Here is a 16,686-nt window from a genome sequence, read left to right as displayed (position 1 = left end):
TCTCTCCCTCCCCTCCCTCTCTGTCTCTCTGTCTACTTATCTCCATCCTTTCTCTCTCTCTCTCTCTCTTATCTATTTCTGTCTGTCTCTCTTATCTATCTATCTATCTATCTATCTCTATCTCTATCATTTATCTATTTATTTCTCTTTCTATCTTTCTATTTCTCTTTCTATCTCTATATTTCTATCATCTACATCTGTCTGTCTCTGCTTTAGAAACCACCCATCTCCCTCATGGAGACCCTCTTAAGCCAGGGGTCTCCAACCTTGGCAACTTTAAGCCTTGTGGGCTTCAACTCCCAGAATTGAAGAACACAAGTCTTAAAGTTGCCAAGGTTGGGGACCTCTGCTCTAGGCAGTGTACAAATAAAATGTTAAAAAAGTAAAAACTAAATATAAAAATATAAAATGGAGGCAAGAATAATTAAAATTCAAAATTTATTTAAAAGAAAGAGAGAGGTTTCAGGGCGCTAACCGGCCTCTCAGCTGCATGCTGCCAAGTGAGAATATTCATTGTTAATGTAAGTTAAGGCTCCAAAGTTTTAAAAAATAGGAAAAAAGGCATGGCATTTATTGCAACCAAAAACCCGATGTGGATATATCCATGAAATATCTAGTCATCAGGCTTGATTGAAATAAACTAAACTTTCAACAGTGTTTCTCAACCTTTGAGGTATGTGGACTTCAATTCCCAGAATTCCCCAGGCAGCCATGAAGTTGCGAAGTTGGAGAAACAATTCCTTTCAGATTTGTAAGTCCCAGACACGTACTCTTTTTGTAAAGTGAGTTTTCTGTCCATGTCGAGAGTGTATCCCCAGTAGTGAACAAGCACCTCCAATTTAGAAGAGGACCATACATTTGAATAGGGTTGACGTATCTCCATTGTACTTATTTAAGTGGAACTTTTAATTTTTACATGGAAAAATGCAGAAAAGGTGTAACTTAAAAGGGTATTGGGGTCTGCAAGGAATTGTAAGCAGTGATTGTTATGGTGACACCCTTTTTTTTTTGCTTCTAGTGTGCTCCTGATAACACGCTCCCCACTCCAATCATCCTACAAAGGTGAGTAAAGCATGACAGGAATAGTTTTGAATAAACAAGAATGTTGAGGTATACCTCAAATTTTTCTTACCGTCCGTAGAGAATTATAGCCATGTATGAGGTTTCTTGTCACTTGGGAATCTGTTTCTATTCGGAAACTAAATACATGGAAAGCAACAGCTTTCTGGTCTTGACTGCATTATTAGCCTTTCGGTCATAAACCAGTATAACGTGTGTATAATTACCACTATTTCCAATGGTAATTTTAAGGTGTGTAGAACTTCAGCTTAATAATAGGTAGTAGGGAATACCAATGAAAAATGGAAAGGCACTGCCAGAAAACGTAGGCAATTCTGCTGTTATCGCAGCCTTCCTTCAATGAATTCATGTATTTTAGAAAATTGATATGCCTCCCTCCTTTTAAGCAAATAACTGGGTGGCTAACAATACAAAACCACGCTAAAACAAAATTCAGAATACATTTAACAGCAAATGAAACAAATACAAGAGCTGAGCAAACTGGTCACAGTTGCAAACACACACACGTTTTGCTCTGCCATCAACAACCCAGCCTTAACGCCTAAGAGAAAAGTCCAAGTGTTCATGGCCTTCTGGAAGTCAACATGATCAGTGTTGTCTGGACCTCAGGCCAGGCAAGATCATACCTGGCTATCAGAAACCTGTATACAGTTAAATAATAAGTAACGTAGCCCAAATTGTGATTCCAGTGGAATCCGTCCCACAGAGTTCCCGGGAGCAAACCTGCAGAACAAGTTACAGACAGTCCTTAACTTATGACCACAAATGAACCCAACTTTTCTGCCGCTAAGTGAGACAGCTGTTGAGTGAATTTTGCCCAATTTCACGACCTTTCTAGCCACAGTTGTTAAATGAATCGCTGCAGTTATTAAGTTAGTCACATGTTGTTAAGTGAATCCGGGTTCCCCATTGATTTTGCTTGTCAGAAGGTCGCAAAAGGTGATCCCAGGACCCCGGGACACTGCAACCGTCAGAAATATGAGTCAGTTGCCCAATGTCTGTTAGTTAGTTTGCTTTATTAATCAGCCCTTGGGTCATATCAAAGTGCAGATTTCCAGACACAAATGATTACTAAAATCCAATAAAAGCAGTTCAAAATGGAATTGGATAAAATACGATTTAAAATGAAATTGGACTAAAATACAGTTTAAAATGGAATTGGAATAAAATACAATAATTTACTATACAGATAAATAAAACGTGATAAAATTGTATTCCGGTATCCACCCCTACAATCTGCCCCAATACAGTCCCACATAGGCCGATCTCAGCCGAACCGTTTTGCTCAAGGCCTGTTCTGTGTTCAAGGTTATTTCAGGGTCTGAATTTTGATCATGTGACCAGAGGGATGCTGGAAACAGTTGTAAATTTTTGAAAAAAAAAAAAACCAACGGTCATAAGTCACTTTTTTTGCAGTGCCGTCGTAACTTCAAATGGTCGCTAAATGAACTCTTGTTAAATCAAGGAGTATCTGTAACGCCAGGTCTAAAATTACTCCTCTGCCTCCACCCTTTTTTATCCGTTGAGTTGTGTGGGATGTGCTCGATCGAGGTCCGGATGGTCGTAATTTGCTTTCTTGTGGTTGCCCTTGGTAGGAACAGCAGTGCCAAAGAGTTGACATCGTTTGCCGCCGAAGCCATTGCGGTCAACCGTCAGTTAATGCAGCACGAGGAGGAAGCTGCAGAGGAGACCCACCCCATTATCATCAAAGCTACCTCATGCTCTATGCACCTCTCTCCTCCTTCCGAATCCAAGCTGGCCAAACGGAGACAGAAGACAAGCATGGCTAAAGCGAACCCAACCCAGCATCTGGTGACCCCCTTGGTCATGGTTGGGGATCACATGTGACTGCCTTCCCTTCTATACGTCCATTCTTCCATTCTTTTCCCCCCCACCCCCACCATCCCATCCCTTTTGTGTCTCTTCTTCTTCGGACAAAAAAAAGTCTGCTTGAATAGCTTAACAAAAGATCAAGATCAAGTTGGCTGGTTTCCAAGGATTCTTTTCTGTCTTTGATCTTGTTTTGTTTGGTTTCTTGTTCCGTTTTGTTTCTCTCTCTTTCTCGCTCTCTCTTTTGAAAAGCTATTTAAATTCTATTCCTCCCTTCCCTTGTTTCCCCTCTTCCCAGTGCATTTTGATACACACATAATTTTTTCCTAAAAAGTTTAAAAAAAAAATCCCTTCCTCCCCACTGAAGGATAGCTTATCTGGGGGGCTTCTCTTCTCTTCTTTTCTTCCCCCCCCCCTTTTCTCTCGGCTTCTTGTACTGTGAAAAGAGGGGAGGAAAAAAAAACCTTTCCCTTGTCTGTTCCACACAAAACTTTTAAACGTAGCATTTTTATGTTTGGAGAGTGTTTGCTTTTCTTTTCTTTCCTTTTTTTTTTACGTTTATTTTAATTTTGTTCTTGCTATTAGTTTCTTTTTTTAAACAAACAAGGAAACAAAACTACTTGGATTCTGTATGGTTTGAGGGTGGGAGGGATGAGGATTTATCTTGTCTTTTTTTTCCCCAAAAGCACTGGAGTGACTTAAGGTGGGGGAGGAGGGAAACAATTACAGTCCATCGATTGTATGAATGTTCATTGATGGGGAAAATTTAGGGAAAATTGCAGAGTCTTCCCTAAGACTGTAGATTCTATAAGCTGAAAGTAGTTGTATCTGGGATATAAACTGAAGGGGGAGTTGGGAAGAGGAAACCCATATATATAGGGAGAAATTCCTTCTCCCCACCCCCTGGCACCATTCACAGCACTTATTTTGTATTTTGTTAGTTGTTTTTTCTCAAGGGGCCAAGCTGTGGATAACACAAGAACCCTAATTTGTTTCAATCCAGATATGTCCTAGTAACATGGGAGGGGTCCAATATTTTTTTTTTTAGAGCAGAAGGGATGCACGTTTTAGGATCTACCATAGTGGAATCTAAACCCTTATGGGTTTTTCTCCCATTTGATACGGAGAGATAAAAGAAAGGTGAAAAAAGTTCTAGTAGAAAGGAAAGATTTTACTACCTTCCATAGAGTGAGCCATAGTTTCTCAACCTTGGCAACTTGAAGACGGGTGGACTTCAACGTCCAGAATTCCCCAGCCAATATGGCTGGCTGGGGAATTCTGGGAGTTGAAGTCCACACGTCTTCAAACTGTCAAGGTTGGGAAACATTGAAGTATAAGCTATTGGGGTGGGGGGACGGGAACGAGTGAGGCTTAATCTGAAGAGAAGGTAGTCAACATTAATTAAACCATCCTCTGCAGGGCTGTAATAATCTTTGCAAAAATATTCATAGAGATACGTATAATTGCTTCAGAGTTTGCAAATGTAGGATGCCCTCGTAGATTAAATTCTTATCATGGCAGAATAGTTTATGGCAATCCTTTACAACTTTTACTGATTTCTTTAATTTTTTAAAACCAAGGTGATGCGCTGTTTGATCGCCCCATCCCAAAGGCAGACTATGGCTTGAGGGAATTATTTCAAAATGTTTCCCAGTCTTTGGAGCCTTTAAGCTTTGGTTCTACTCTGAACCAATATAGATAGAATTCCTCAGGGATGGTTGCTTCCTACGGGGACTAATTAATTTGGGAAACCTCTTGCCTCCCGTTCTCACGACGACAGAACGACAGTTCTTATAATTGTGGGTTTTGTGTGAGAAAACAACACCGAATCTAGTTTAAAGCTAGAACTGTAAGCTTGGGAGCAGGGGCAGAACTATAAATCAAACTCAGGATGGTGCATTCAGATGTGCTAAAATGGTCACATACCTGTTTCTTTGGAAGGAAGGAAGAGAAACCTTTGGATGCGTGTGGTGTCTCATGCAGAGAAGGAATTGGAAGATTGAGTAATTTTTAAAAAACAAAACAAAACAGTTTTAACGCGTGAAATTGAAGCAGTGAGCAAGTAGCATATTGGGGTGAAAGCCTGGTAGAAGATTCTCCAAGAGGGATGTGAAGAGAGACAAAAATAGTATTTGGTTAGTGGTCCTCTTTGGCGTCCACCTCTTCTCATCACCCTTTCTGGCCAGAACATAAGCATCAAAATGAGGATTGCCAGACAACTGCCAGTAGTTTGTGCTGTTGCTGTTTGGCCCTCATCATTTTCTCCATTCTTCCATTGTATTCCAGTGTTTAGCATCTAAGCATCCTGGGAATTGCCTGCATTGTGAGGCCACAAGACTCACAAAAAATCTCGGAAATTAAATGGCAGATCCAAACTATTGGATGAGGGATGTTGCTCAGCTGCTGCCTGTTGATGCTTCGTCTAGAGGAGGTCAGGGGGCCAACCTGAAAGCATTTCTGTAGGGTCTCCTTCAATCCCGATACTAATCTTTGATATGAGACTGTCCTCAGTGTGTGCCCAGCCCATGGTTGGGTGTCAGTATCCTGTTCTTCTTGGATCAGTGATGGTGGATGAGAGGTGCCTCCAAAGCAAGGGTGGCATTCACTTACCTTAGCTACTGGTTCGCAAATGGGAGGGCACTTTTGCTTTGCTTGCACACGCCACCTCCGCACATGCACCAAGAGCATAAAAAATGGGACGTGATGACATCCAGGCAGATGGGCGGAGTCTTCCGCAGCCGGCCCTACCAGTTTGCCCGAAACGGATAGAATCGGCTGAACAGCACCACTGCTCCAGGGGCATTCTTTTATGTTAATAGGCCAAGAGCTGAAGGGGGGAAAAATGCATACCATCTGCCTCTTAAAATCTTGGCAACTTTAAGACCCTATGGGCTCCCAGAATTCCCCAGATAGCATGTCTAGCTGGGGAATTCTGGGAGTTGAAGTCGACAAATCTTAAAAGTTGCTCAGAGTTAGACACCCCTGTCTTAAAAGGCTGGAATATAATGAAACATGACGCTGCTTTCCAGGTGTACCTGGAAATTTAGACTATTGGCTGTTGGTGTCCACTGGGCGAGAATCGATCCCTTCCCCCCCCCACTTGCTCTGAGACAAATGTAGCTCCAAGTGGGCTCTCAAAAATTTCTCGAAAAGACTGCGCACACATCCAGGCAGCGAAAATATTTGTACATAAATCAGTATTGCATCATGATGTGGATTGGAAAATATTCTTGAATGTGTGTTTGTGTGTGTGGTGCCTTGATAACGGTGGCAGTTGTGACTAGGCTGTGGGTGGGCAGATACTTTTTGCCATGCTCAAATCTAGTACTGTGGTATTTCTGCCTACCTTCCTTTATGCATAAGCTACACAGGGCAAGCTGCAGCCCTATGGATTTTAACTTGGGAGCTACCCCGACTGAATTCTGTTGGATTTGCTAATCCAAGTATGTGTAGGGCTGGTTGATGGCTGAAGGGCTGCCCTTTCTAAGTGTAAAAGTATGGATGGGAAAGCCTTCAGAGCTGGAGTCTCCAACCTTGACAATTTTAAGACTTGTGGACTTCAAGTCTTTGCTGGCTGAGGAATTCTGAGAGTTGAAGTCCTCAAGTCAAAAGTTGCCAAGGTTGGAGAACCCTGCTTCAGAGAATCCAAGGGGAGGATCAACCAATTAGTTTCACTTTGGAGGTGAAAGTTGTTGTTGAAATCTAGCTAGGGAAGTGGTTTTGAAACTTAGCGTGGTTTGCTGTGCATGGCAAGGGAGAATTTTGCTTATTATCTTAAGGTCAGTTTGGCCTATTTGATCTCCTTTCTAAGCCTTGGGATTGATTTTTTTTTTATCCAGTGATAATAAGGTGGATCCTCTCCAGGACTTTGGTAGAATTGGTTGAACAGCCATGTGTTATCAACTCAATCTTGAGTGGTTGCGGCAAAACATCTGCTGGTGACTTCAGCTGCTATCCAGATGTGCACGTATGTGGGCGTATGTGGTCTAAGAAAGATGCTTGTCTCTGAATAAAGACTTTTTAAGTAACAATACTATGCAAAGAAGTTTGAATCATTTTGCTGAGAGAGTAATCTTTTTTTCAGATGCAGGATAATTGATTTTTTATTTTTGGGGGGATAAGTGTTGAGGCTTGTAAAATAACTCGTCATCTCCTTTCTTTTCTACTTTTTGATATTTTTCTCTTGCTTTCTTGACAGAAGGTAAAGCAGATGGGATGTCTCTTTTAGTATGGTTTGCTTGTTGTGACCTTGGCGGTCTTTTCCAACAGATGTGCTTTCATTAAGGAATGGGGTAGGAAGACGGTAGTGTCTGAAATAATGAGGTGCAAGAATACACTGGTTAGCTGAGCAGGCTACATAATTGGAGAAATTATTTTTAAATCAAAGAGCTTTTTATCATACATTTAAAACAAAATTCTACATAGAATTTTGGATTTTGTCTCCAGTGATCTTAATCTTGTGGCCAGAAATTACTTGAACAAACAGTGATGGGTTCAAAGCCCTTTTTGCTCAAGAAAGCTGCAGTATATGGCTTCTAAATTGCCTGATATTTAATCCTGACAGGATTAGAAGCAGCTTCCAGTGTGGATGTTCTCATTCAGATGGTTTTAAGCTGTGTGGTGGGATATAATTTGCTTCGTTCTTGCTTTTCTGTTGTTGTTGTTGTTGTTGTTTATGCTGTGTCCTTCAAAAAGAAAGATAGCTTTAAGAACAGTTTATCAAAAGTTAGGAATATATTTATACACTGATTTCGCTTTCCCTCTAGAGCATCCATTCCCCAGAAGTGACATGGTACCTTGTACTTAGTTGAGCATTTTAGCTTGGTCTGCAACAACTCTATATATCTTTCGATCATAGGGACAGTGTGTGTGGCAGGTTCATCTGAAAAAACAATTGTCTAAAATGTCCTCCTCCCCAACCATTTGGGATACTAGTTTGGGAGAAGGAAAACTTGCCTTCTACTTCCATCTGTTTCATTCTTAAAGGGCCAAAACGGGGCCCCTGTGATGCTTATGGTATGCTTATAGGTTGGGAACAATGGACAGTGACTTTCAAACCAGCATTCTTAGTTGAAACGTGTAATCTTTTTAAAACAAGGATACTTCTCAGGATTATTATATCAACACGTGAAGGATTGCTCATATTCCTTTTTTTTTTTTTTTTTTTTGACTCATTCGTGCCTGATATTTAAGAAACAAAACATCCTAGATCATTTATGAAGTGTTTGGAATTGTGTGACAGACTTGTGCACAGTTACAAAATAAAATCATGTAGATCACCAAATAATAATAGCTTTTGTATCCCCTCTCCTGTGTGTGGGTCATCTTAACATACATACATACATAAAACCCTTCTCTGCAGAGTTGCACATTTTTTAGTACGTGCAAGAGCAGTGGGTCAGAATTGTGACCCCGGGAAAGTGTGCTTTTTAATTGGTGAGGTTTTTAAAGCAAATAAATTGTCTTTGGCGGGTGGGTGGGTAGGTGAAGTAATCTCATATAAAAACATTGCTAAGATCATATTTACTCTGGGATTGTGCATCTGATCTGAATAATCTTGAGTGAAAGGAGTCAAATGTATCCAAAAGTGAAGTCTCTCCTATCTTATCTGTTATGAAAGGATGATGTTTCTATGCCCATTGAAATGGGTGGTTGTGGTTTGTTGGCACTGGGGTGGGGTTTTTTTTGTCCTTCTTTTTAAGGCTTCTGTCAAAATAACATAACTTGCCTTAAACTTGTTTCCTTTGCAATGTGGAATTCCATCTTGGTTTGGGCTTGATTTTTGTAAGATGAAGGTGCATCGACTCTTCAGGTTTTGAATGAAATATGTTAAGTGCATCCAAATTCCATCCTGGAGGGAGATAACTGTAAACCAGGGGGTGGCTTTTCTGCACTTGATGAAATAGCCCCTGCTGAAATTTCACCAATAGGTGATTGGATTGGGAAAGACTAGGAATTCAGCATTTGAAGTGCATTCGTTCCCAAATCTAGTGGGAAAGAAGCAGCTAAACTAGAAATGGTTGTTTTCAGTGTTGGGTTTTCTCTGATGACTTCAAGATGGAGATGGTGGAAGAAAATAGAACCCACTTTAATACAGAGGCACTTAGCACCATAGAAAACAAGGTGACTTGAGCCTCAAGTAATCTGTCTTTTTCCATGGGGTTTGAAAACAGAATTATCATTTGTAGTATTTACGCCTTTGGCAATATATATATATCTTTGATTCCGTTTCCTGTTCCTAATTTCAACTGGACACAGATGAAACTTTTTCCCTGTGAGCAGTTTTTGAGGCTTGCATTGTCTTATTTCCACACCTCACCCAGAGGGATTTGATTTGTGGTAGTTTGGATTCTGAAACCTGTAATCTCCTCATATCTGGAGGCTACAAGGTTAGAAAAAAGCAGTCTAGACTTCTTTTCCCCCTTGATTTTCCTTCCTCTCCTTCCCTGTATTCCTTTTTTGTGTGTGTGAGACCAAAATTGATGGTGCTTAGATTTCTTGCTTCTTAAATCAGTTGGAATTAGAGGGATGGAAGAGATGAGAGTGCTTGGAGGTATTTAGACTACTCAAGATCCTTTGGATTAACCCCCAGGAATTCTGTGAAATGGGCATATAGCTTCTCTCCACTGGAGAGCCTTAAAATCCTGTCCTGTCCTGCGCAGTTCCCTAGATTTGGAAGCCCAAAGAGTTAAACTATGTTTAAAGTCACTAGTTCTTCTGAAGAAATGGACTTGTGCCTCTGGACAGACATAGGAATGCCTCCAACATATGCTCCCTTGACATCTCAACCATCTATTTTTCCTCTCAAGATTGCTTTCCATATATTTATAGTTTGCATTGTGTTACTTTTCAATTAGTTGTGCACAGATTATTCTGTTCTTGCCAAAATTCTTACTTTCAAACTTTTGTATCCCACACCCCCAGTATTTTTCTTTGTAAAAATGTTTATTGGAAAGCATCTTGTTTTGTACCTCCACGAGTTTTAATTAGCTGCATATATGAGGACAGGAGAAATGTCTTGATGCATCTTTGACTTAATGCCCTCCTCTCCTCAATTTAAGTCTATTTAGAACTGGTTATTTAGCATTTTACTGTGAAGTTGGTTTCTTTTTTTTTTCTTTTATGAGAAAAATCAGTTCAGGAAAAAATATTTTCCTCTGATTACCATAAAAGACTGCCAAAGGTTTTGTTTTCTGACATAAAGTCACCTTAATGCACCACTGGGGACTATAGATGCAAGGGTCCTTCAGCAAGGGACTGGTTTGAAAATGACAAATTAAAAAAAAAAACTTTTAAAATCTTAAAAAAAAAACAAAGCACTTTATTATGTACCAGGTGAACTGATTCAGCTTGATGGAACTTTTTCCTTTGTAACACCTTGTTGATGCCAGAATTTTTTGTATTCTGTTTTGTAAGAATTTAATAAATGCATTGAAACATGTGAATGTCTTTTTTGACTGGTGTGTATTTAATAATTTAAATATTGGCAGGTTTTGCACAGTGGCATGAATGTAGTTGGCCACTGAAATGGGAGTACCTGCTTGACATTTTTGTAGGCATGGAAACTGCTGGCCTGGTGAGCATTTAGAGCAGAAACTAACGAGAGTAGATTACAAAATTGTGGAAAAAACATTGTAGAAGGCAGCTACTTCCATTTGTTGCCAAGAAAACTAAACGGATGTGTCTGCATAGCCATCAAGAATCAAGGGACACTCTTTCATTTTGAGTTTAGTATGAGTCAAGGCTTGTTCAATAAACCACGTATTAGCATTAAATCAGATTTAGCCAGGCAAACCATGCTTTGCCACATGAAATAGCAAATCATGGTTCATTTAATCATGGGTTACTACTGTGATTCATAATCCTTTTTATCCTTTGCAAGTTCTATATAAAAATTGTAAGGGGGAGGATTGTTGCTTGTCCTTTGTCCTTTATTTAGAACACTCTGGGTCTGATGTTAGCAGTTAAAAGAAGTCACCGCTATCTTCTCAAGGATTCTTTGTGGGCCTGTCAACCAAGGCTGCTCTGCATTTAGGGACGGATTCATTATCTCATGATTTAAGGTGAGGCCCAAGATGAACTCAACAGGGGCATACCAAGACCAAAATATCCAGGGAGCTTAAAACTTGGACAACTGCTTAATCAGAAATGATACCGTGAGAGATCTTGGAATGGTTTTGCTGGTCCCAAAGGTAATGGTGAGGATAACGAAGCAACAACATACATGCGCTGCCCTTGAATATTGTGCATCATTTAAATCTGGTCCAGGAACTGCATTGGATGCAGTTCAAGGTTCTGTCTTGCCACCTTTCAAATCCTGCTTGCTAAATATCTTCCAAGTGCCCTGCTTTAAAACAAATCTCATCTAATAAGTTACGGGAGTGAAAACATTTTGAGGGTTTCATATGCAAGGATTCCATGATTGATAACTCCCCTTCTGTGGAACAGATTGATCCAGCACATCTGGATCACTTCTTCCCTGTTGGGTTTTTGCAGTCCTTGATTGAGAGCTTCAGTGAATGTTAACTTGAGCACTTACTGTCTGTTGTTTAATCATCTTCTAATTTGATTAAATCCAGCCTGTAATCAAGTGGCATGGCAGCTGAATCAAAATTAATTGAGCTACACCTTTTCTGTTTGTTACCAAGTTTTCAAACTTTTTCAGGTAGTGGAACCTTTCACTTAAAATATTGGAACGCCTGATTGTGAAGCAAAGCTCTAGTAAAAAATCAGATGTGCTTGAGTGAACTTTTTTTTTATATACCACAGAAGTCTTAAGATTTCATGGAACAGAGGAGAAAGATCCTAGTGTTAAAGAACGTTCATTGCTTCCCTGCCCTAAATTTAGTACAATATTTCAATTTCCACTGTGGAATTGGCCACTATACTAGAAAACCTAAAGGGGCACATTAGAACATTAACTGAGTTTGAACGTTTTTGTTACTAGCCAAATTGAAGTAAAAAGGCAGAGGGTTTTTTCCCTTCATTTTGGCTATACTGACTTGTCCTTTTTACAAATACTTTGGGCTACAAGCAAATTCATCAATATATGAAGTTTTATAAAGCAGCTGTTGGTGACGGGCTGAGTCCCAGGAAAGGCAACGTAACAGGTGGTGTGATGAGTCCACATCTCTCAAAACGGTAGCAAACTAATGACTATAGCATGGAACTTTCCTGAGTCACAGTAGTTTGTCAAAAGTATCTGCTGAAAATAAAATTCCTTGAAGAAAATTCTAAGGGCTGTGTCATAAATTTGAGACTGAAAGAGCTGCTGAGTCACAAGTGAGTACAGCCCCTCACATTTTGTAAATATTTAAGTATATTTTTTCATGTAACAACACTGTTACAAGAAACTTGACTACAATGTAAAGTGGTGAGTATACAGCTTGTATAACTGCTGTCCCCTCAAAATAACGCAACACACAGCCATTTATGTCTAAACTGCTGGCAACAAAAGTGAGTAATGGGGGGAGGTCTTTCTGTGAACTAACCAGCCCTATGGCTGTGTTTCCCAGGGCTTCCCACGTGGTGCTGCAGTCATGTCTTGCCTCCTTTTCAGAAGGCCAAGAGAGTGAGTGGGGTCTGTCTCCAAGGGAAGACTATTCCATGTAGTATATAATGACTTACTTCAAAAAGTGTGGACTATGCTATGTGAGGTTTCTTCAGGTAGTCAGACCAAACTCAAACTCTGTGTGGAACCCATACATACATCAGACATCAATACAGTTGAACGTGTCCAGAAATATTTTACAAGAAGAGTTCTCCACTCCTGAATACAACAAAATACCTTATGCCACCAGACTTGAAATCTTGGGTTTAGAAAACTTAGAACTCCACCGCCTTCAACATGACCTGAGTTTAACTCATAGAATCATCTATTACAATGTCCTTTCTGTTCAATTGCAACAATACGTGAGCACACAATAGATTTAAGCTTAATGTTAACCGCTCCAATCTTGATTGCAGAAAATATGACTTCAATAACAGAGTTGTTAATATTTGGAATACACAACCTGACTCTGGTCTCTTCCCAAAATCCCCAAAGCTTTAACCAAAAACTGTCTACTATTGACCTCACCCCATTCCTGAGAGGTCTGTAAGGGGCGTGCATAAGAGCACAAGCATGCCTACCGTTCCTGTCCTATCGTTTCTTTTTTTTATTTGAATTTATATCCCGCCCTTCTCCGAAGACTCAGGGCGGCTTACATTGTGTAAGGCAATAGTCTCATCCTATTTGTATATTTATATACAAAGTCAACTTATTGCCCCCCCAACAATCTGGGTCCTCATTTTACCTACCTTATAAAGGATGGAAGGCTGAGTCAACCTTGGGCCTGGTGGGACTCGAGCCTGCAGTAATTGTAATTGCAGGCAGCTGTGTGTTAATAACAGGCTGCATTAGCCTGTTGAGCCACTTCCCAGCCCCTCATTATATCCAATTAATATAGTTATTACATACTTATGCTTATATATATGCTTATATATTGTATAGTTATTTCATGCTGTGTATATACTGTGTGACAAAATAAATAAATAAAATAAATAAATAAACTTCACTGCAGAATTTTATAACAGGAAGTCAGTGAATCTAATTCTACATTATACCCTGGTCTGTAGCTACCTCTAGTGTTCATTGGGTACATTTTACATCACGGCTGCCTGAATTTCTAATGTACAAGTACACTTTTCAATTTGTGCCTGCAACATGCACAGCTCCAGAATTTGGTGGTGGTGTTATGTTCCTCCCAAACAAACAGAATGAAATACATCTTCCAGTGGCTGTTGGGTGATCTGATTTTTGCCCCTGCAAGATAGAATCAATATAACTTTAAAATAATTGTTTTGACTTCAAGATAAAATCAATACAACAATATAATTAGAACTGCAGAAAAAATAATTGCTACCAACCTGCCTTCCATTGAGGACCTGTATACTGCACGAATCAAGAGGGCCGTGAAAATATTTGCAGATCCCTCGCATCCTGGACATAAACTGTTTCAACTCCTACCCTCAAAACGACGCTATAGAGCACTGCACACCAGAACAACTAGACACAAGAACAGTTTTTTCCCGAAGGCCATCACTCTGCTAAACAAATAATTCCCTCAACACTGTCAGACTATTTACTGAATCTGCACTACTATTAATCGTTTCATAGTTCCCATCACCAATCTCTTTCCACTTATGACTGTATGACTATAACTTGTTGCTGGCAATCCTTATGATTTATATTGCTATATTGATCAATTGTGTTGTAAATGTTGTACCTTGATGAACGTATCTTTTCTTTTATGTACACTGAGAGCATATGCACCAAGACAAATTCCTTGTGTGTCCAATCACACTTGGCCAATAAAATTCTATTCTAAAATTCTATTCTATAAAGTGCTGGCTAGAAACCAGGGAAAGCCAGCCAGGTGACTTTGGGCAGTCTCTGTTTCTCAGTCCCAAGTGTCCTGCAGTTCTGATACTTTTATAAGTTAGGAAGAGGCATCCCATTCCTCACAACAATTCTATTAGCAGAGAATAAAGATGCTGTTAAAAAAGCCCCAATTATGACTTTTTCATTATAGACATCCCTTTCCACCCAATGCTTTCTGAAAGATCTTAGTAAAGTAATGGCAGTTGTAGCTTCCAAAATAACAATAATCTGCATAACTTGAGTTTGCTGGAGCATGGACATTAATCAATGAGCAGTAGTAGGCATATGCTTTTAAATGACATCTGGTTGTTTCTTGGAACATGGAACAACTATCAAAAGGACCATCAACCTTTTGATAATTAAGACTAGGAAGAAAACCATTATTCCAATGGATAATGGCTTTCTTCCAATGGCTGGTCAAATAGCCCAACCTCACTCTTTTCCTGGTCTCCGCTGATTTTCACCTCTTCCCTCCCCCCCAAATCAGCAATAACTTTGCCTTCAACAAAGAGTTGAAGTTAGAATTGCAGAGATGGACAAGTAGCTCTAAGTTGTCCTTCTCACTTGCCAACTTCCCTCCACCCCCCACCCCCCTGCTTATCTTGAAGAGAAACTTTTGAGCTAAGGTGGGCTAGATGGATTTGAGCCTCAAAGAACAAGGGACTATTTACTTGGACTAGCAATAAAGAACAAGGAGGTTCCCCAGCTTTAACAGAACTCAATCAAACTTCCCTCCAGTTGCTTTGCATTCTTAAACATTGGAACAACCTTCAGGGGTCCCTAAGCAGTCTTGCTTTCTCAGGTTATAAGTTCCAGTTCCACCTGATCAGCTGGATCCAGAACCAGACAAAAGAATAGCATAACAATATTCTCCCTTTGAATAGAGTCCCCAGAGCTCCTGGAGAACTGTGGCTTTAGGAAGCCCAAGGAGCAAATTAAGTGGGTGAAATCAGCTACCGATACAGATGATGTTTATATTTTGTCTCTTACTCAGCTCAAAGTGGCATGTATGGTGCTTTTTCTTTCCATTTCTCCCCCAAAAAACCGTGGAGGAAGTAGGACTGAGAAAACAATTGGCCTACAATTCCATAGGGAGCTTCCCTAACGCTGAACTAGAACCTTGTTTTCCTGCTCCTCATCCAGAATCTTCACCACTACATCATACTAGCTCTAAATTCTTTCCCCTTTTGAATGGAGAACATTTTATTTGGGGTCCCCATTTTCAAGCAAAGTAGAATCAGTGTGTCTCGCTTTCTCTGAATAGCAATTTTATAATTCCCCCCCTTTTTACTGTGGTGCAAAGTCTCAAAAATTCAGATTTTCTTTGTTGTGGCAAGTTTCTCCATTTCTCTTTTTGGCTTCTCCAGTTGTAGCTAACTACGTGTCACACAGAGCTCCTGCTTCAACTTTTTCATTAAACAGAATGCGCTATTGTCTAAACTCCTTGTTTTTCTCTCAATGAATTGGGTAATATGCTAAATTATCATAGATTACTACTTACCTCTATGCTTGCCATGAGAACTCCTCTTGCTACCTTCCCCAAAGATTGTCAATTGCTTATTTGAATGTCACCATGAATAATTTAATTTATATTGATCAATTATTTATTAGTCCAATAGGGAGCTTTTATGGCCGAGGATGGGTCTACCCCATCCAGGTTCAACTTTTTAACTGCTGCAGGATTGAAGCCTTCATCCATATACTACTAACACTCTTGTCATTATCTTAATAAGAGTAACAATTCTTTAAACCCAGATACCTCAAATGAGCTAATTTACACATTACATCCACAATTTGGTACCCAGGACTCCCAAGGGAATGAAATTTGGGGAAGTTATGGCTTCTACAGTGCTGCTGTGGTCATGTGATCTTTATTTTCAATATTCTGAGTTTCCTAGTCAGTTTAGCAATCCCTTGCTCCCTCTTCCATCCAGCAGCAGTTATTTAACTGTCTGCATGGAAGAAAAGATTTTTGATGCTCCCTGCCAGATTCCCACCCAGAAATGCAATGGGGAAGTTGGCAAGAAGCCGGAAAGCATTCCTGTTTTTCTATATCAGTATGTTGGTTTTTTTTGTTGTATATGTGTTTTTCATAGTGGCCCCTTATGGGTAAAGGAAATATGGGCATAGGTGTTTTGTCTTTTTAATTTGATCTGGCTTGTGCAATCAGCTTGTGTCTACTGTTAGTTCTTTATATTGTTGGCTTCCATCGTCAAAGATCAGTCTCCTCTGAATGGAAACCTAATTTTATCATTGGAAACACTATCTTTGGAGTTTTCTAGACTCAAAACCAAGGTTCAGCAATTCAGGAAGAGACAATATATTTTTTTTTTATTCTTATGGAGGATTTCTTA

At 39.8% G+C, this 16,686-nt stretch overlaps 1 protein-coding gene across 4 annotated transcripts in view; it reads left to right on the top strand.

Moving 5' to 3' along the window:
* The window catches only part of MKNK2 (MAPK interacting serine/threonine kinase 2), a 54,457-nt gene extending 44,106 nt beyond the window's left edge, over positions 1–10,351 (top strand). For all 4 annotated transcript variants that reach the window (XM_058163394.1, XM_058163397.1, XM_058163396.1 and 1 more), the window contains exons 13-14: positions 1,019–1,062; positions 2,676–10,351. In XM_058163394.1, coding sequence (XP_058019377.1) covers positions 1,019–1,062; positions 2,676–2,928 — 297 coding nt within the window. In that variant the 3' untranslated portion in view covers positions 2,929–10,351. The remainder of the gene's footprint in view (positions 1–1,018; positions 1,063–2,675) is intronic.
* The last annotated feature ends 6,335 nt before the right edge of the window (positions 10,352–16,686 follow it).

This window comes from Ahaetulla prasina, chromosome 1 (genome assembly GCF_028640845.1).
Source record: "Ahaetulla prasina isolate Xishuangbanna chromosome 1, ASM2864084v1, whole genome shotgun sequence".
NCBI classification, from domain to species: domain Eukaryota; kingdom Metazoa; phylum Chordata; class Lepidosauria; order Squamata; family Colubridae; genus Ahaetulla; species Ahaetulla prasina.
The sequence above is the reverse complement of the archived record's forward strand: the minus strand, read 5'-3'. Positions and strand labels throughout refer to the sequence as shown.